This window comes from Passer domesticus, chromosome 5 (genome assembly GCF_036417665.1).
Source record: "Passer domesticus isolate bPasDom1 chromosome 5, bPasDom1.hap1, whole genome shotgun sequence".
NCBI classification, from domain to species: Eukaryota; Metazoa; Chordata; class Aves; order Passeriformes; family Passeridae; genus Passer; species Passer domesticus.
In genome coordinates, this window is record NC_087478.1 from 68,290,578 (window position 1) to 68,311,393 (window position 20,816).

A 20,816-nucleotide genomic window follows, 5' to 3' on the forward strand; every position below is an offset into this window, starting at 1 on the left:
GCAGCGCCCGCCCAGCCCTGCTCGTCCCCCGCCATTTCGCACCGGGACGGGAAGGGAAGGGAGCTGGAGCGGGAAGGGAAAGGAGAGGAAGGGACGCGACGCGACGCGACGCGGGCACGGCGGGTGCCGGGAGCTCACGCGGCACAGCCAGCCAGGTACTGCCTATCCTCACCTCGCCGAGCCGGGGCGACCCTTTTCCTTCTTTCCTTCCTTGCCCGCCTCCCCTCCGAGGTGGGAAGTGCAGCCGGCGCCCCCTTTCTCCCCCGTCGCCGTTGCCTCTCCCGTCCCCTTTCCCTCTCCTGTCCTGCAGCTCTCGCCGGCATCCCCCGGAGCCGCATTCCCGTTCCTTCCCGGCGGGAGGGGACAGGTGGCCAACGCCCTGCGGGACTCGGCGCTCGCCCGAGACATCCCCCACCCCTTCCTGAGCCCTCATGGATTTTTTTTCCTCCCCTTCACTCCTTCTCGCAAATCCTTAAACCCGGAAAGTTGGGGCGGCGCGGGCGCGGCGCTGGCGGGGGCAGAGGGAGCCGGGGCGGGGCGGGCGATGCCCCGGAGCCGCGGGGGTCCCGCAGGCACGGCTCGCCCGGCAATTAAAATTTAATAAAACCCACCCTGAACTGTGTAGGGGAAGCCACCGGGAGAAGCCGTGCTCGCCGTGTCTCCTGTCCGGGCACGAGAGACCCGTTCCCGGCTGTAAGCTTCATCCCGAGGGGAGCTGGGACGCTCCGGGAAACCCGGGCGGGCTCCGCCAGGCACCTGGAGGAATCAGCGGGGAACTAAATCCCTACATGGATTAAGTCCCTGCACGAAATACTCATTTTTCTTTTCCCGTAATTCAGTGCCTTTTAGATTTATTTACTGGGGTTCGTTGTTGGGGGTTTTTTTTGTGCATTGTTTTTTGGGGTTTTTTTACTTATTTCTTTTAATCTCGGTGTGACCGCTGCCCACTCTTAATATTATTCCCTGTGCGTGTAATATTTGAGGAACAGCATTCCCTCATCCCTTTTTGTCTTGTTTTGCAGGAAGGGAGCTGCTTCCCGGTAATAGAGGATCCTGACGCTGAATGAGAAGGCACCGGCGGCATCCTCGTTAGTGGGAGCCCAGCTCTGCTTAATGTTGGTTTCTTTGTCATCAGGTCTGCTAAAAAATGACAGAGTATAAACTTGTGGTGGTTGGAGCTGGTGGCGTAGGCAAGAGCGCCTTGACAATACAGCTAATCCAGAATCACTTTGTGGATGAATATGATCCCACAATAGAGGTAAACACTTCCATCTCATACTTTTTCTGAGGGGAGATTATCAGTGAATAATGGTGCTTGTTTCCTTTTGCATACTTACCACAAGGACAGGGCTTTATAGTAAAAAGAGCTCAGAGATAATCTTCTGCGTTGGAGACAGAATTGTGCTTCTTGATCTGGCAGTGGAACAACAGCTGCAGTAACAAATTACCAGTTTTGATCAATTAAAAGCATGGTGTTAATTGTCATGTATTCTTGGGCAGTGTGGATGCTGGTGTTTAGGATCTTCATGACAAAATATTTGCAAACTCACTTGAAAACACTTGGTGAAACCCTTCATAGCTTTGTGCAGCCTCTTAAATGGGATGTTTTTCTTTATATAAGAAGGAAAATTTGTGGTTGTGAGACGTGTGTCCCAGTCTTTCTCAGCTCCTATCGGGGATCTGTTTCACGCAGGGAGAAATGAGTCCCAGGATGTTGCAGTGAATGAAGCAAAAATTGGAGCCTGTTTTGTTTTGTTTTTTTTTCTCTCTTTAAACACACCAGTACGAGTTTCCGTATCTAGAGAAGATGTTTTAAGATAGCTTCTGAAATGGGTTGTTTGAAATGCATTGCTCAGTACCTCAGAGTTTGAAACTGTATATAAAAGTTGTGCTGTTTTAAAGCTTTATAATAAGCAGGCAAGCTCTGTCTTGTAAATACAAGAAAAATACTGGTGTTGTCTAAAATCTCCTGTGGATCGTTGCATTTAACAACCTCAGACTCTATAAAAGGCAAAATTACACCATAACTTAACTCAGGTTTTTATGTTCGGAGCACTGAAGCTCTGCATCTCATGACTTCATTTATATGTTTATCCAGCAAGGAACTTGCAGGCTCACTTGAAGGAATCACAAGGGTTTAAATCTGGGCTTAAAATGGAGACTTGGGAAGTGTGTAGGTAGTGATTTTCAGGGATAAGCAGGAGGAGCCAGTGCCCTGAGGTAGCACAAATTTAGTGAGGGCCTGAGCCCAAACAGAGATTTGTTGACTTGAGGTTCTTTCCATTTGTCGTCTTTTCTGTCTCTTGCATGGCCGAGTAACACCTTGCTTGCAGATGGTTTTGTGACTAGGCCTGTGCAGAAAACTTTGTACTCCAGCAGAGCAGCTCTTTTTTAAAGAAAGTCTTAAAACAACAACCCCAGACACTCTCTAAAATCACACAAATTTGCTGAGAGGAACCAGCCAAATGGGATTTTACTTTTTCCTGTGAAAACACCTTTGGTGGCTGTTGGTCTTTGATGCTTTTTCATAATTACTTGAGTTTCTCTTAGGTTAGAGGTGTGTTTAAGCACTGCAGAAAGTGCCATGCAGGTTCCATCTTATAAGTTGTCACTGTGTAAACAGTTTAGGAACACAGAAACTTAAATGCCAGTATTCCTGGAGCTCTTGAGGGAATTTGCTATCCCTCCAGCAGAGTGATTTGAAGGACATTAAATACATTTTTAATGTAAAATAATAAAATGGAAGTACAGTTCTTTATAGAATGAACCTGAAAATCCCAGAACTGTATCTTTCATTCATGGAATCATAGGCTGGTTTGGGTTTGAGGAACCTTAAAGATCATTTTGTTCTCATGGTCCAGGGACACCTTCTACAAGACCAGGGTGCTCAAAGCCCTGTCCAACCTGGCCGTGGCCATTTCCATGGATGGGGCAAATTCAGTGCTGTGGTCCAGAATCCATGTCTTCTTTAAGAATTACACCAAAAATTAACTGGTAATTAAGCAACCCAATAGGTTTTGCCAGCGGTCACATGCAGCAACATTAATTTCTGCTCCTTTTACACATTCTTGTCTACTAGATCCTGTTCTTATCTTGTAAATTCTGAGGCCTCGGGGATGGAAACTGTATCTTCCTCCTCCTGGTAACTGGCCTTGTATGTGCTCACACGTGGGTAAGCAGTAATTCATTGCCAACAAGGGCAGGCTGTGATTTGGAAACAAAAATAAAAATTGGGTTTAAATGGTCCAGTTCATGCTTGGGTAGAATCCACTTGGTTAAGAAGGGTTGGTGATGGTGCTTCCTGTGTAGGTGTAGTTGTGATGCTAATCAAAGAACAGTGGCTGTGGAGTGGGTTTTAGGCAGTATGAGGACATAAGGTTAAAATTGCCTTGACTGGTAAATAATTAGGATAGTTCAGTGGTGTCACTACTGTTGTTTGCCACTTAGTACTGTTTGTTTCATTGCCATGCAGCAGAATGCTTCTTTTTCCTGCAGATAATCATGCTAAATAATTTGGGGTAAGATAGAGGAGGTAGTTCAGTGTTTGTTGTCCATGGTATATTTCATAACTACACAGTTAGTGAATAATTCTAAATATTTGCTGTGATTAACAGAATGAAACTCCACACTTCTAAAATTCTCATGTTATGAAGACATAGTATGGTGGAGCAGAGGAAAAAACACACTAATTACTTAATCACAGGTGCCTTTATAATGTTAATTTTGCTGCTGCTATCACAGGTGCCTTTATAATGTTAATTTTGCTGCTGCTTTTTGGTGGAGTAAACCTAATGATTCAACAAATAACCTGATTGGAAAACGTCAAATTTCAGGGTCTGCTTGAGTGTTTTATTACTTAAATCTGAGCACAGCAGATGGCGGGGCAGGGGGAGGACTGAAAATGAGTGTTTGGGTGACTGCAGTTGTTCAGATATCAATGCTTTATGTGTGTTTCGCAGTCCAATGCTTTATTTGAAGGAGATGTCTGAGCAAGGATTTATAGCCAAGTAATTTTAAGTGTTTTATTTTAAATTAAATGGGTAGCAACCGTTGTAAATCTGGTCTGAGCAGTTGGGGCAGTGCCCTCTACTGGCGGAGGCTGAGTAAATATTACTTGTGTTCACTTGACTTCCTTTAATTTTTTAGCTTTTTTACATTTTCAGGACATTTCAGCCCTAAATATGTGCTGTCTTTAAAACGTTCCAGAGTAAGAGCAGCTTTCCTAGCTGCTTGTCAGAGGTTTGGAAATTGGATTAACCAAATCCCTCGGCTGATTTAGGAATACTGATATTTAAGTCCGTGTTCTTAAATGGCCTGTGCCCTTGTGAAACAAGCACCAATATTTAGTAATAGCTTAGTCTCAGGAGCTGTGATTTTTAGCATTAAATCTCCGGTATAATGGAGTTTTGTGGAGTAATAATTACTTGCCTAGATGGGATTTATCAAGCACTGGGGGTTTTTTAGCTAAATTCCGTATGTAATGTAAAGCTGAGATTTCATATCATTTTCTTATCAGTGCTCATGAGCATACGGAATTATTACTCCTTTAACATAATTCTTGCTGGTTTTTATGGCATGTGAAAGACCAATAAAAGCAGTTTATGTGATCAATGAAATTTTTTAAAGTTACGTACTGTATACTTGGGACAATTGGAATTTCACATTTGAAGCTGGGTAGGAATCAAGAATTAATCTTCTAGTTCGCATAATTTCTAGTTTGCATTTTGTTTTTACTTAATAGTGTCAAATGTGAATTTCAGTTTTGATGTTTTGCAAGGGGGACGGGAAAAAGGCCAAAAATAAAAATATTTATTATTTCACTCATCTGGAAATCATAAGCTTCAATTTTCTCTCCCACATCTTTATTTTCCTTCTGCTTCAAATCCCATCACAAGGTAGTCACTAAGATTTTCTCCCCAGAAGTGGCAAAGCAACACAGCACCTCAAAACAGTAATTTTTGTATCTGTGCTCTTCTTTTTGCTGGCGCGTCTTTGCTGCTACTGCCAACATGTTAGGCAGTTCTTAAAAGCAATTTTCTTTGCTCTTAAAAATTATTTTCTTTGATGAAAATTACTTACAGCTTTTGTTTAGTGTTCATTTGAGGGGAATTTCCCTTTGAAGTCCTTAAGATGGAAAGCAATAGTACAGGCTTTTCAAGAACTGCTTTTCATATTTTTGAACTAGCAGTCAAATTGTAAGAAGAAAATGCAAGCTTTGTAAATATGTCTGGTATAATGATAGAATTTCTGCTAGAACTGTGGTAAAGGTATCCTAGGACATGGGGGATCTGCTCTTGAATGGAAGTGTTGGAATGAAGATGCATCCTTAGGTTTGGGGTTTTTTTTGTAATTTTTTCCTTTTAAGCAGCAAGACAGAATATTAATTATATTTTAAAACATATTGGAGCTTATGTGTTTCTCAGCGTTATCAATATTTAAACATGGCTTTAAAGTTTCTGAAGTAATTTCCCCACTTATTGCCTGAACACTGAATTTCCACTTCTGTGAAATAAATAGTCCTAAATAATGTTGGAGGCAAGATTCTATCTTTAAGGTAAACAGTAGGTATTGTTTTATCTGATGTCGTGAGCCTGGATGACATTTAACAGTAAATGTGAGGTTACAGAGTTGGTTTGGTTTAAAATACTGGTTATTTACAATTATCTCCTGCTTGTTTCTTAGCATGAGCAACAGGAAAGCACAGAGTCTTTTGTAAAATTACAAATTAATAGAAATTGCCTAAGAGCAGGTGTGCTGTGCATTCAAATGGGTAAAGGAAGGAAGGTTGTTCTGAATTCACCTTGCAGCTGGCTAGAACTGCAATTTTAATTCTTTAATTCCCTTCCCAGTAGCTTAGGTTCGCTCCTGTACAGTGTCAGAACAGCAGCAATGCTGCGTTAATCTCAAGCCAAGGAAGCTGAAAGGTGACAGCAGGAGCTGGTGTTCATACCTGGTATTTGTTGCAAGAGCTGCTCACTGGGAATAATTCATGGTGCTGGTTGGTGACACCTTTTCCAAGCTCATTGCCTTGGCTTTATTTCAAGCACAGAGGTGTTTATAGAAATTATTGGGCATGTAATGCTCACCTTCTTACTGTGAAGACTGTGTACTCATAGAGGCCTGGCATGTAAACAGAGATGTAATAAAATCTAATAGCTGGTGGGACTTTGTAGCCACTTCAGTCAGTGACCTGAAAGCTTTGATTTAGTAGCATTGAAATAATTTGTTCTGACATCTCTGTGAACCAGCCCATCAGGGTTTTAATATGGCTCTGTTGGTCTGTCCTGGCTGAAAAGCTTCAATTTCAAATATATCAGCCCAACTTTGGTAACTTAACAACAGATATCATTATACACACCTGCTCAGGCATACAAAACAGATTTTCTGTCCCAAACACTGAAGGCTTTTTATTCTTCTCTTCCTTTTCAGTGGCAAAGATTTTTGGAGTTGTCTTACTTGTGTATTCTTTCTGGTTTATTATTTTGTGCATTCTTGTAGCATAGAATGTGGGACAAATTGTGGTTGAAATAACAAAATTAGTAGATTTTATTTAAAATAAAATAAAGTTTTATATAAATTAGCAAGCTTTAGCACAGTCAAACCTTTTCAGTCACTCTTATTCCTGGTAAATAATTTGATTGTCTCTAGATTTACTGATGTTCAAAACCGTACCTGTTTGTGGTTAACCAAGGTGTATTTTTTCCCTAGGATTCCTACAGGAAGCAAGTAGTAATTGATGGAGAAACTTGTCTCTTGGATATTCTTGATACAGCAGGTCAAGAAGAATACAGTGCAATGAGGGACCAATATATGAGAACAGGGGAAGGCTTCCTCTGTGTGTTTGCCATAAACAATACAAAGTCTTTTGAAGATATTCACCATTATAGGTGTGTATATGAAGAGATAATCCACCAGCTCTTGTTATTAGGTGGGAAGGGGGCTTGTTCTTCCTCTGGATAATACAGTGATCTCTCATCAAATAGGGAAAATCTGAAAATTAACAATATTGCAGCTTATTTGTGCATCTGTTCTCTGGAATTTTGGGTAGTCTGAAAATCTGCCTCGCTCATAAATTAGATGTAAATTATTGTGACTTAGTATTCTGAGTCAAGACTTACCCAAAGATAAATTCTGTCCGTTCCATTGATGGAATTGTTTGCTAAGATGGAAAAACTGAAGCTATTGTAATTGTACAGATGGTAATGACAATTGCTGGTTTTGTTTGGGGCTGGAGGGGGAAATACCTGGGGATTGTTGTGAGAAGAATAACCTGTGTGAGCCCTGATGCCTGAGGAGGACATACACACAAAACCAAAGCTCCAAAATGACAGTAAAAACCAACTTGTTACAAATTTCCTCATATTATCTTCTTTGAAATAATTAGTTAAGAATTCCAACTCATGCTGTCTTTGTCAACTACACTGATTTAGAAATAGAAGCAGTCTCTGGTGATTCCATAGCAGACCATTTATAACTCACTACCTTACTGTTATCCCTGAATTCTCCCTATTAGAAGCCCATGCAATTCCCACCAAAGATCACCGAGTTCATCAGCCTAAGGTTAGTCCCAAACACATGTTAGTCTATCCACGGTTAGGTAGTAGTAATAATAATAATAGTAATACCACAAATGGGTTTCCTGTGGGTTTAGAGGAGGAAGGGAAAAAGGCAAGAAAGATGTTGGTGTAAGGGGAAGAAGGAGCATAGAGGTTTTCATGAGGAATTTTTGTTTTTAAAGAGTTGCAGATTTGCATAAGAAGACCATCACAGTTTATTTCAAAGAGTGTTGGGAGTTGAATGGTGGAAATTCTTCTGTGCATTGACAGACCTGTGGGTGACCTTCTAGGCATGAAGCTGATTGATCATAAAGAGCTGGAAACAGTGTCTATTTTAATTAGGGAACACACTGCTAGATTATTTGGGAAGGCAGAAGTAATGAAATTAATGATTTTTCTTCGAAATTCCTCACAAGTACATCTAACATCTTTGAAGATGCTTTCTAACTAGTGCTTGAAGGGACTCTTACTAAATACCTCCCTGTAGAGAGCCAGACTAGTGGTCTTCAGAGTTGTAAACCCCCTAAGTGCAGATTTTTTAATGCTGTCTTTACTTAAACAACAAAACAAAATCACAACCTCCCCCCAAAATCAAGACAGGAGACACAGAGCTTTTGGCAGTTTTTTGGCAAATGAATGGAGTAGTATTAATATGAGAGGTAAGTAGTAAGATTAATACCAGAGCTTGTTAAGCTTATTCTGATACTAGCTGCTACAAAGCTAAAAAAATATTTTAAAAAGCCAGTGTAATGATGGTAACCTCTGTAGTAGTTCGTAAAATGTCAGGCTGTTGGTTGGTTCGTTGGTTTGTTTTTATTTAGTAAGATGCTAAACTTGATGATGAGAGGATTGGTCAGTTTATTGTTTAATGGCTTCCAACAGTGCATGTGCAGTAGATTAACATAAAGAATGATGTTCAACTCTGTTAATTTAATGTTTCAACTGTTCTAAAATCTACTGTATAAACTATTAATACTTGTTAAATGCAATCTTCTCTTCTTTGTTTTTAGGGAACAAATAAAGAGAGTTAAAGACTCAGAAGATGTCCCAATGGTGCTAGTAGGCAACAAATGCGATTTGCCTTCCAGAACAGTAGACACAAAACAAGCTCAGGATTTAGCAAGAAGTTATGGAATTCCTTTCATTGAAACATCAGCAAAGACAAGACAGGTAAAGCTCAAAACTTCCCAGATGCAAAGGCAGAGCTTTCATCTGAATTACCATAATGTTAATTATTCCAGGCATTGACATTTGCTTAGTCATATAAATGGATGCATTTCTGCAGATTGGAACTCCTTGGGGTGTTTCTTCTTTCTGTCAACTTGCTTATAATTGATAATTGCTTATGGATGAGTGATTGATTGGCTTCAAGTGGGCAGACTCTTGAGCGAGACCTGGCCTGCTGTTACTCTCTTCTGTCGGGTGTTTGCAGCATTCTTGACTTTGTGAGAAGTTTTAATAGAATAGCAATACTTTTATTTTAATAGAAAAGCACTTCTGCTAAGAGGTGAAATGCTTTTTTTTCCCTCAGCAAGAGGGTTAAACAGACGAGCAGCTAATTAGTTTAGTCTGATTTGTTTTCATTAATAACAAAATAATTTTTCCTTGAGGCATCGATTCTCTAATTAGGGGGACATGCTTGATACACCTAAGAAATTGACCTTAAGGCTATTTCTGAAGTTCCTGGATTAGTTGTTTGTGTAAAATTATACTTTTTCTAAGACTTTAGAGCTCACTCTTAATTTATTGTAGCTCACTGGTCCTTTCAGTGCCTCTCTTGGGCTGTGTGAGGGCACAGGTGACAGAGTGGCACACCTGAGCTTTCAGGAGAAGAGAAACTATGGATAGAGGTGGAACTGGTTCAGTCCTTCTCGAAGAAAGCAATCTTGAAAAATGCTGGTTGGTGGTTTCTCTTTAAAGAGCAAAGATTTTAATGTTAGTACAAATTAGAACAGGCCTGAGTGGCTCCTATTCTGCATAATCAGGAGTGTTATGTGCAGGTTGTGAATCAAATTCAGGAGGTAAGTAAGGGCAGAATGCTACAGTTGGAGTAACTGCTCAGAATTTCTGAAGAGATCCAGTTAAATCACCTGGCAGAATTTCCTCATAGCTTGTAATGCATGTTTGGATCTGAGAAATGAATATTTTACTAGTGCAAATTTGCTCCACCAACCCAAGTTTTTGACAAGTTGAAACCTGGGCTAATTAGTGAAACTTCACAAAGCAATCTTAACTTCTGGCAACAAAGACAGTCTCTGTTGGGTAGGATTTAAAAAAAAAATCAAAGCAGAATTACCAAACTTGAATGACTGAGAATAAATTAGGCCACACAATTGTCCTGAAGAAGGGAGGCATACAAGTGGACTGAATAATGACAGTGGCTTTGTTTGGAAGGTGCTGTATTAGTGGCTGTCATGGAGATAGGAGGGTGAAAAAATAATTCTGAAATTACATTTTAGGTTTGAAACAATAGAAGTGCTACACCAACATCTAGGTTTTACTTTGTTCAGTCTGTTTTACACAGCATCAGGCTTTGTTGGGGAAATACTCCTTTTGCATAGCCACTTCTATTAAAAAGGATATTTGAAAACAAAGATGCCCAGTAGAACCTGTTGGATTTGAAAAGATGGCACCACTAGGGATGGCTGCTGATTCTTTCCCAGTGCTGTTCAGAGCTCGTTGTGCTATGAAATTCCTTCATAGGATGCCATGTAAATAAAATATTTTTGAGAAGAAAAAAGGGCATTGGAGAAAGAACTAGAATTTAGTTATAAAAAGAGGATCTAACTGTTAGTGTCTGTGATTGTATATACATGTGTGTGTATATGCATAGAATGATTTTTCAGTCGCACTGTCATATATACAAATATGTGTATGTGTATATATATATATAAATACATACAGACATACACACGCCTTCTTCAAAAGTAATTTTAAATTAGGGGAGTCAAACCATTTTGGGAGCTGCATAGGCCTGTGGGCTATAGTTTTATTCACTCTTTGTCTAAAAGTCAGTACATTAATAAAAACTCTGTCCTCTCTGTCCTCATGGAGACCTTCCAAATATGAACAGATGCAGCTGGTGGTCTTCTGGAGTCTGTGGAAACTCTGCCATGAATCTTTCAAAGTAGGAACCTTCTTTTCCATTCCTGTCCTTACCTTCCACCACATGGAAACAACATCACTAATGCTCTGCTGAAAGGCACCATTTTCTTGCCTCTGCCCTTTACTATGCCCGGTTCTTCTGGAGCTCAGAGGGAATCAGAAATGTTTCTGCAGAAGGAAGGTGGAAATGGGAGGGAGTTGTCAGAGTAGACTTTTTTGATTGCCAAGACACTTTTTTAAAAGTGTGAGCATCCATGCTCATGCAGGATGATGTCTCACTTCAACTAAGTTTTTAAGATTAAAAAAAAATTCATAAGCAAGGACAGAAAATAGAAGAATATTGAAATGAAGTACAGAAATAAGTTGTTCTAGAAGTTAGTGTGTTTGGGTTCTGACTGAGAATAAAGATGTGAACTTCAACTCACAACAAGAAGATGGTGTTTTAAGCCAAATCCCTCCCTGAATTTTCAAACAAATCATTGAATTAATCAGAGAATTCTTTCCTTAGTGGACCCTACAACTTGGGTATAAGGCTGCAGATTATTAATATTTTCAGTTGGACCACTGACTGAAATCAATATAATGTAATTTATGAAAACAAGTGGTAGTCCTGTTTCTGAAAGTAAGCAAGTGGCAGTACTGGTGGTTTTGTAAGGCCATGAGCCTTACTCATCCTTTCACAGTTCTTATGGAGAAAGAGATGAATGGCTTAGGTTTATTTTGATTGCTGATTTGCTTTTCTCTGTTTGACATAAGCTTTATATTCAGGTTCTTCCCTGTCTATGTGAGCAAGTAGTTCCCAATATTATCCATAGTATCAATGAGATATGAGGGACAAACTTGATTTATCCCTGCCAAAGCTACACCTGCCATTTTTTATTTGGCTTCTCCATGCCTGGGAGTTACACAGGGTAAAGCTGTGAGGCCAAACCACACCTCAGTGTGGTTTGACTGTAGGGCTTTGTTTCCCTTGGAATATTTCAGCTTTCCTGCTGGTATTGGATTCACAGGGAAGGCAGATGATTGAGCATTATTGCAAGCGTAATAAAGGTTTTCCCAAAGATTGAGGTCTCATTATTTAGAATACATGCTTAAATGTACTTTTAAAGTGTATAATGAAGAAGTTGACCTAAATCATCAGAATACTGCTAAAAAAGCATTTTGGTTATTTCAGCTGTCTGATGTACAGTGGGTTAGACCCCAGCCTTGTCATCAAACTAAGTTGAGAACCTATGCCTGGTCTGGTGAAGTAACTGGGGCAGTATTTACAGAAATTCATTCATATATATCAGTTAAAATTCATGGCTAACTGATAATATAGTTTGCTTGAACCATTTTTTTAGGGGTTTGTCATAACTGTTTAATGATACTGTATCACTCCAAGCCATTTTTAATCCAGTTCTTGTGTACAGGTTTCATCTTAAAGCTTTGTTTTCAGTGGTCTTTAATTTGGTCAGACTTTTTACACTGGGGGTTGAGTTTTTTCTTGTCACTTGCCTGTTGTAAGGTAGAACTTCTCTGGAAGAGCTTAGTCCTCCCCCAGGGACAAAGCTCCAAGGGTAGAAAGTTTTGGTTGCTTTTAGAAAATCAGCTGTGGTAAAGTGCTTAAGGATGGGCACAGAACAGTTTTGAGTTGTAAGGGCTAACTTTCATTTCCTTTAAGTACTACAGAAGTGGAACTTGGGAAGATTCCTGTTTGGGATACTTCGGTCTGGATTTGAAACAACCGTTCTTTGCATATGGTCATATTTTAAATGGAGTGTTTGGCTGTCATTCAGGAGGCAAAAGGACCTCAAAAACATTGCCTCAAGGTCCTGGGTTCCTTGGGCTGTTTGGATTTTGAAGGTTTTAATAACTGCCAAAGGGTATTTTTGCTTCCTGCTCTCACAGCTAAAAGAAGTGATTAGTCCCATTTTATTTATATGGTCATTGCTTATTAAAGGAAAAAAATACTGGAGAGTCTTAAATTGGTATTAAAATTACTTCAGTTTGTAGGATTGGCATCTGGCTCTTTAAAATGTCACATTGTGCTAATGCTGTAAGCAAATATGTGCATGTACAGATTTTCTTTCAGAATAATCTCTTTCAGCAGGGTTCATAAGTCTGTTCTTGGTGGTGGCAGTAATAGCAATTTCTTTTCTCACTCTGTGTCTCTCAATCTCTCTGCATTGCTAAAGGAAATTACAGCTCCTACTGGTGATGGGAAAGTTGGCAATAAATGTTGACTCAACAATTGTTACCTAATTTTTAATGTGAAAGCTCTATAATCAAATTATATCTTTCTACTGCAAAACAGTAGATTTGTGAAAGCGTTGATTTTTGTACAGCCTGTGCTTCAGCACATAGCAGCTGATCAATGTTTGCTGTTTCCACTTCAGAAAGAAACTTCCATTCCTTCCAGAAAAACATGGAAGTATGAGCTTTACTTGGATTTTGCCTGTTTTAGTGGTTTTCTTTATATTTTACAACCCGACATACCTGGACTTGTCTATATTTTACTACATCCTGAGAAGGCACACTATGCATATACAGGGAAATACAATCCAAGAAATAAATCTAATTAATTAAGTCTTTTAATTGAAGAGGCTGTAGTTCAGAAGAACCCTCAAAGAACCCTTAAAGTGTAAGGATTAAGCAACAACGTGTTAAAAATAAATGTTGAGTGTGATACCTGTGGCACAGGTCATGCAAAATGACCCAGTAATTGTGGTCGTCAATGCTGGCAGGCTTTTGTTGTTCAGTCCATAATATGAAGATGAAATGGAGAGAGAATTTATGAAAAATCTGCCAAATAAAAGCCCAGACTGCCCATTGGTAGTAATAAAGCTTTGGGGATTAAGTGGTTGTGCTGCTTACCATGATAATCAGTGTGTTGTGGTTTTATTTTCAAATGATGAGTTTGTATTAAATTAATAACCCTGTTAATCTGATTGAGGAGACAAGTACTGAGATTGATAGTAAGGCAGAGGAGAGATTTGCTCTCCCCTTAAAAAGCTGCAGTAGAACATATTTCATGTTGTTCTAATAAGAACATCCTCACAGACTGATTTAAAGTCTTAAATTTATGCACAGATACACTAAACTGTATCTCTTTATATTACGTGTGGTTAAAAATGTCTTCAGTCTGTGTACATTTATTTTTTTTAAAGCTTGTAGTTTATATCCAAGTGGCCTAAATGCAGAGCTGCAGAAAAGTAAGATGTGAGACCAGAGAAGTAAAACATGTAGCTCTGTGTCATCCCTGGAACACCTGAGGAGCATTTCTGCAGCAGATTAAGATCTGAGCAGCACAACTTCACAGATTGTTTGCATTTAGGTGTTGTTAAGGCACCCTCTTGGTTGCTGAGTCTGGCCCAGAGGAACAGATCAGGTGTGTCTTGTTGATGTAACAACATTCTTAAAGACTATGATAATGAACATTTGCTGCCATGGCTCAGATACCACTTTTCCTAAATTTAATAGCACAGTGCTTGCTTTGTAAAGTTAGTAGTTTTAAAAACCAACACTGCCACAAATTTAAGAATCTTAGAAAATTTTACTTCTTTATAACCATTTTGGAAATCACCTGGAGGGACTTTTTTATTACTTTGTTGGCTTGATCCGTGGATTTTTGCAAAGTTCCCCTTCTGACCTAAAGAACAGAACATGAAGGAGCTTGCTTTTCTTTGCCCAAATAGTAACATATGCTCACTTTGGCTCAAAACTGCAAGTGGGTGGTTTAACTATGTGTGTTCATAAGTACCCCCTACTTCACAATCCAGTAAGGTTTGGTGGCTCCTGTATACATCCATGCCCACAGAAATGTGGGAATATTCAGTAACACAAGCAGTATCATTTTCAGCAATGGAAGAAGTCTTGCTCTTTTTTAGGCCCAGTGTTACCATGCACAGAAGAAAATCAGGGCTTGAAGCTTGGATATTTGCAATGAGTGGTAATCAAAAAAGTTTTTATCAAGCAGCAAATGAGCAAGCCCAGCATTTTAAATACATAAATGGAGCTCCATGTACTTTTCTCAAGTAAAGCTCATAATTTCAGTGGTTTTGTTGTGATTTTTTCCCCTTCCATGGGTGTCCCAGTTTGTCTCAGTCATTAACAAAGCAGTTTTTAAGGAGTTGTGTTTTACAATGCAGAGAGTGGAGGATGCTTTTTATACATTGGTGCGAGAGATCCGACAGTACAGAGTGAAAAAAATCAGCAAAGAAGAAAAGACTCCAGGGTGTGTGAAAATTAAAAAATGCCTTGTAATGTAAGAGGGTAAGTTTGTAGTGTACCAGGGTAAGTGTTGCAAATCACTTGCCAAATAAAACTGATTGAGAGTGTCTTGCCAATCAGACTTTGTGGCTAATTGATGACATAATTTCAGATATAAAAACAATCACTTTTCAGTGTCCTCAGTATGGATTTGCTTTGTTTTGTGGGATTTTATAAATGGATTAACAAAAAATCTTTACTGCATATTGAATTTTCCAGCTGGGAAACTGAGTCACAGTTCTGAGTGGGAAGAAGTTAAGAGGATGGAGTTTTATTAGGAATATATTGCCAATAGTTTTATTAGGAATATATTGCCGATACTGTTGAGGTGAATATTGGTTGAAGCTTCAGGCTGATGAACTGAGGGGAGAAGATGATAACACTTAAAAGTTCTCCTCACATGCAGAAATAGGAGGTTCCTAATCCAGCAAAACAGTGTTTAACTGGTATACAGGATTTTTAAATTCTCAGGCCCTTCTTTATGCCATGCTAAACTTAAAAAATTTACCTTTACCATTTCTTTTTTGTCACCTGTAATACCATGAGTGATCCAGATTTGGACAAAATAAGGTTTCATCTTTTTTTTGAGAGCCTTTTCAAGAGGTGGGGGTGAAGGAACACTGGAGGAGGAGAGGGAACTAAACTAAAACCAGCAAGAAAGCACCAAAAAACCCCAATACCCAAATTCTCACAAAATATTTTTTTTTAAAATCTATGTATTCTGCTGTAAGAAAAAAATGGAGGAGGTGAGGACAGAAGAAACTGGAATGGAAGAAATGCTTGTCTAAATCACTTCCAGTGCTTTTTGAGCAAACCATTGGAGCAGTTCCTTGCAGATATTCCTATCCCATTAATTCTTTATCTCCTTCTGGACCAGTGCAGAGAGTGAGTTGTTACTCCTTATATGCTTGTCCAAGTGGAGGATGACCTGGAATTTCCCATTCTGTAAAAGAAAAGCTGTTCATTTTTCAAGGTGTATGTTTGTACTTCAGAATATGTGGCAGAGAAGTAGTAGAATTTGGGTTGTATCCTCCAGAGACTGTCACAGTGTGGGAATGTTCTCCTCAGTGAGGAAGTTTTGTTTCTCTTTCTGGGAAAAAAATTTGATTCATATCAATTTTTACTAGATCTGCTCAGGCTTGTTAGTCTCATCTTTTAAGTGAAGAATGACTGCTCAGAGGTAATCATTTAGATTTTTTTTTCCTAAAGAAAATGGTGGAGTCCACTTTCCTGGAGATGTTCAGGAAATGACTGGATGTGGCACTTAATGCCATGACATAGTTTACAAGGTGTTGCTCAGTCAGAGACTTGATGTGCTTGGAGATCGTTTCCAACCTTAATGATACGATTCAGTTGCTTTGTGACACTCTTTGCATCACAGGTTTTCATTGCAGGAAACTGGAAACTTCAGTCATTAAACTCCCTAGTACTGCATCCAAATATTACTAAAATTGGTGCCATCAGAACACCTTGTTTTATCCTTCCCTGCTATCAAAAAACAACTAAGAGAAGCTGGGCAAGATGACTTTTGACGAGAACAACAGAAATTAAGTTGCTTAAGCCCTGTAGCCTTCTGGAAACTAACTTTGCTGTTACTTGGTGTGTTATGGGTGAAACCATACCACAAAGTAGAAATTTTTTTTATATAGTGGGACTTGAAAGATGCTGACTCTTGTCTGCTTTCCCTTTCTGTTGGGAGAATGAGAATAGGATGGTGGGAGTTGTGTTTTTCAGTGGAAGGATTTTTGCAGATTGTAAGGTTCTTATTTATGTCTCAGAACATCCTTTCCTTCTGCCAGCTTCCTACTTTCTTTCTAGTGATGTCCAAGAGAAGTATTTTGGGGGGTTTTGCACCTTTTTTTTCTCCTCCCCCCATGAGCGGAGTCTTCTGTCAGCAGTGGATATTGCTGAGATTTGGATGTTTGTTGTTGTGTTTTCTTTTTTCCCTGCACCCTGTTTAGAAAATAGCTGTGGATCTAAGGCTCTAGAACTTCAGGAGTCTGCTTAGGGATGGAATTGTTTGCCTTTATTCCCAAGTGAATTCTGCATGGTATTGATGGGCATTTGCAGCAACTTTGTATTTAGAGAGTTGAGCTGGAGGAAGCATATTCCAAAATTATTAGGGCACAGCTGTAGTTCAGTAGTGATTTGAGTGGAATGAGAAGTCTGATATTTAAACCAGTCTGGCTTGTACTACTTTCCAGTCAGTAAAAAAATGTATTATTTCAGTCTGATATGTAGTGGGCCGCTAAGGAGAGCAGCAGCTGATGGTGTGAGCCTTACACCTGGAATTTTAGACTTCAGAAATATTCATTGTAACACAGACTGCAATGACAGTATTCTGTGAATAATCAAGTTGGATGGTCAGAGTGTTTTTCTCCCTCTTGGAATATTTATCTTCTTGCTGCCTGTGGGATGCCTTTTTGAGTTCTGTTAGTCTTGCACAAGTAGACTGAAAACTTCGACTGCCCAGACTGCTATGAACTGCTGATGCCTTCCGAAAGTTTCATTCCTTTGGCTGTTACACAGTAAAGCAGAAAGGACAAAACATCTTTTGATCTATTTGTCATTTCCAGCTAGCAGGGAGAAACTTCCAAAACTCCAAGTGAAATCCTCAAAAGAACTTGTTCCATGAAAGTGTCAGATTTTTAAAATAAAAAGCATGCTACAAGCAGACATCTAGATAATGCAATTTGGGTTAAGCTGGGTTAGTAGTGAAAAGTTTAAATTACAAAAGTTCTAGATTTGAATTTAAAAATGCCTAAATTCTTGATTCAAGCTGCAATTTAATGGTTTCTCTCCATAGTACTACAGAGGTGTACAAATAGCTTCTGTTCCTTGTGACTGATACATGTGCGTATGTATATATGCATTTTATATTAAAAAAATAAGAAAGAACTCCTACAATTTAGAACTCGTTTAAGGGTTATTTTTAGCGCTGGGATTTTAAGGAATTCCAAATTCCTTATGATTTTGGTGCTTGTTATTGCCAGCCAGGTTCGTTGCCTAGTCTCATGCATGCTTGTGGTCCTGCTGCCACATCTCCAGACTTCTCTGCAGCCATTGGGACTATGTGGGGCTCCAAAAGCAAACTTGTAGCCAGGAGCAGGCTGCTCCTGTGGGATCAGTTCTGCTGTTTCTGTTGCCTCTGCCCTTTGGAAGAACAAGGGCCGGGAGCAAGGCCTGTCAGTGCACCTTTAGTGAGGCTCTGGGGTTTAGTTCTGAGCCTGCACAGGGAACTGTGTTTCTAATCTGAGCCTGGATTTAGTGCTCTCATTCAGTACATCTTAGCTTCCCCAAAGGCTTGCACACAATAAGTGCATTGTCAGAGGGAGGAAGGTCAGCTGCCTGCAGTCCCTTCCTACTGAAAAAGCTGACTGGAAAGGTTGGCAGCCTTTGATCTCACAGCATTGATGCCTCAGGGACTTTCTGGAGACAGAGTATCCACTACTTATATTTGAAATTTAATGGGCAGGCTGAAAAGTGAAAGACGTCCCTTTACCTTGTGTTCTTCACTTCTAACTCACAAGTGATCTAAGTATAGTTTTGTTTGTCATGTTCTGTTAATGACCTGAATTGAAGATGAATTGTGGCAGGACCAAACATGATCAATAATTAGTGAGGCTTGGTCTGCAGAGGTGTAAATGCAAGGATGAAGGCCAAGTCAGTTCTGTAACCTGCTCTAGTGGAAAGTGTCCCTGCCTGCAGCAGGGGATTGGAATGAGATGATCTTTAAGACCCCTTCTAACACAAACCATTCTATGATTCTGTGTTGCAACATGTGCTGTATTTAACAGATCATCATCTTACTAGGTAGAAAAAAAATGTCAGTCTTGATTGGAAAGTCATGTGTTTAAAGGTTCATGATAGCATCTGGGTATTACTTTGACTGCCCAAGTACAAGTTATTTTCTCTGTATTTATTTTAAAATATGCTTAATGAGGTAGGATTGCTTTTTTGAATACTTAAATTGCAGTTTTAAGTGTGACTCATTTGAAGGCACCAGCTGAAAGACAATTCTGAAAGCTGGCTCTCTTAAGGCCATGTGGAGTCTTGAGCAGAGGTTGTTCTTATATGGTTCTTATGTTATAAGAATGAAACTCTTGTTTTTTCTGTTGTGATTCATTCTTAGTGCTGTAGTCCTCCTTAATACTGAGACCTGCAGCGGAATCATGAACTGTTGCTACTTCTGTAGCATTTTCCTACTTGAACATTGCTAAATATTCTCCTTGTGCTGAAGCTGTAAGCAAAATACACTACTTCTCTCTAAAGTAATACCAAGTACCTTTAATTTTACAAAAACTAATAAGTGACATGACCTTTTGCAGAAAGCCACTAGGCATGCTGCATCAATTTTATATTGGTCAATAATGCCTCAAAATGCAGAACAAGTTGTTTGCAAGGTCTTGTAATGTGCAAAAGTGTGCTGTTATTATTATTTTGGCGATATACCGCCAAGGACTTTGAACATCAGTTGTGTGTAAATGTTTTATGAACTTGAAGATTTTAAATAAATTTAGACTGTACTTAGTGCTGCTTTTTAAGTGACGCTATTTCACACCTCCCTGTTGTTTGGACTTTTCATGGTAGGTTTCATCACCACTTGGAGTTTGGCTGAAACAGTAATGAATTAGGTGATTTTTGGCTTTTTGTTTTTTCGGAGTTCACTTTCAGTTCTTTACTGAAGTAGGCATAGAGGACAAAATGCAGTGGCTTTTTTATTGTTTTTGGCAGTTTGAAGGCAAACTTGTGAGACTGAATTTCTAGACCCAGTTCTGTAGTGATGCATTTGGCTGCTGGGATACACTGTCATTTCTCAAAGATATAAGGAGTAAGGCAGCAAAGAATCAAGAAAATGTTTCTCTTAAGGATTTTATAACCACCTGTACTCAAATTATTAAATGTAAAGGCAAGACTGCAGCATGAGTACTTCAGTGGGACTTGAAGCAACCTCAGAGCAAGGCCATAAATTGTTTCCCTTAAGTTGTAACAAAGTACATTGTATAACATTGTACTTGATAGTGGTCCACATCAGCCTTTTGGATATGCTGGTCTCTTTAGATCAGAGTTAACTTTGGTCAACTGTAATTACCTCTGAAAGTAATGAGAAACTACTCATTGTGAACAAACTTCAGCTTTTGTGTCTATAGCTCAAATCTTGGAGCCGTGGAGATTTTAAGTGGCTATCCAGCACCAGAGAGAATGCGTTTCAAGTGTCCTTAACTTTCAGAGTTGAGTAGAATGATTAATCAAATAACTGATCATCGGGACATGGGATTGATTTGATCAATTTGCATGTGTAAAGATCTGTAAAACTGTGGTGTGATTACTATACCAATGTGCCTGAGAAATTATCAGAATATGTGGATTAACTATAACTATGTATTTGGTATTGAATAATTTGTACAAGTATTAGAATTCATATTCCAGAGCTGTATATAGATTATTAAAGCATAAATAACGTTGTTAATGCCTCACAACTTCCCTGTGAGGGTGCTGAGGCTGGGGCACAGGTTGCCCAGAGAAGCTGTGGCTGCTTCATCCCTGGAAGTGTCCTAGGCCAGGTTGGATGGGGTTTGGAGCAACCTGGGACAGTGGAAGGTGTTGGGGTTGGAACTGGAGGATCTTTGAGGTCCCTTCCAACCCAGGCCAATCTATGATTCTGTGATAATATATACTTAAAATCAGATTGTGAGGTGTTATTATATAAATACACTTTTCTAGCCTGAGGTGGGGCAAGGTGTGCTCTTGGAGATGGAGACAAAGGACAGCACATCCTTTATTACCTTCCTTCCCACACAATGGAATTTCACCATGGGCACCTGTGAGTAACCAGCAGGATGCCCTAAGCCCAGTTTAAAGCAGCTGAGCAATAGGGCAGCAGGTGTCAGTTCTTGCTGGCAC

The 20,816-nt window shown here is 39.4% G+C and overlaps 1 protein-coding gene across 4 annotated transcripts in view; it reads left to right on the plus strand.

Moving 5' to 3' along the window:
* KRAS (KRAS proto-oncogene, GTPase) overlaps positions 1 to 20,816 on the plus strand; it is a 25,190-nt gene continuing 4,374 nt past the window's right edge. Inside the window, exons 1-6 of one of the 4 annotated variants that reach the window (XM_064420787.1) lie at positions 7 to 155; positions 1,023 to 1,040; positions 1,136 to 1,258; positions 6,709 to 6,887; positions 8,567 to 8,726; positions 14,792 to 14,915. In XM_064420787.1, the coding sequence (XP_064276857.1) occupies positions 1,148 to 1,258; positions 6,709 to 6,887; positions 8,567 to 8,726; positions 14,792 to 14,911 (570 nt within the window). In that variant the 5' untranslated portion in view covers positions 7 to 155; positions 1,023 to 1,040; positions 1,136 to 1,147 and the 3' untranslated portion in view covers positions 14,912 to 14,915. Of the gene's footprint in view, positions 156 to 1,022; positions 1,259 to 6,708; positions 6,888 to 8,566; positions 8,727 to 14,791; positions 14,916 to 20,816 lie in introns of all 4 variants that reach the window. The other 3 variants (XM_064420788.1, XM_064420789.1, XM_064420790.1) reach the window with 3 other exon arrangements.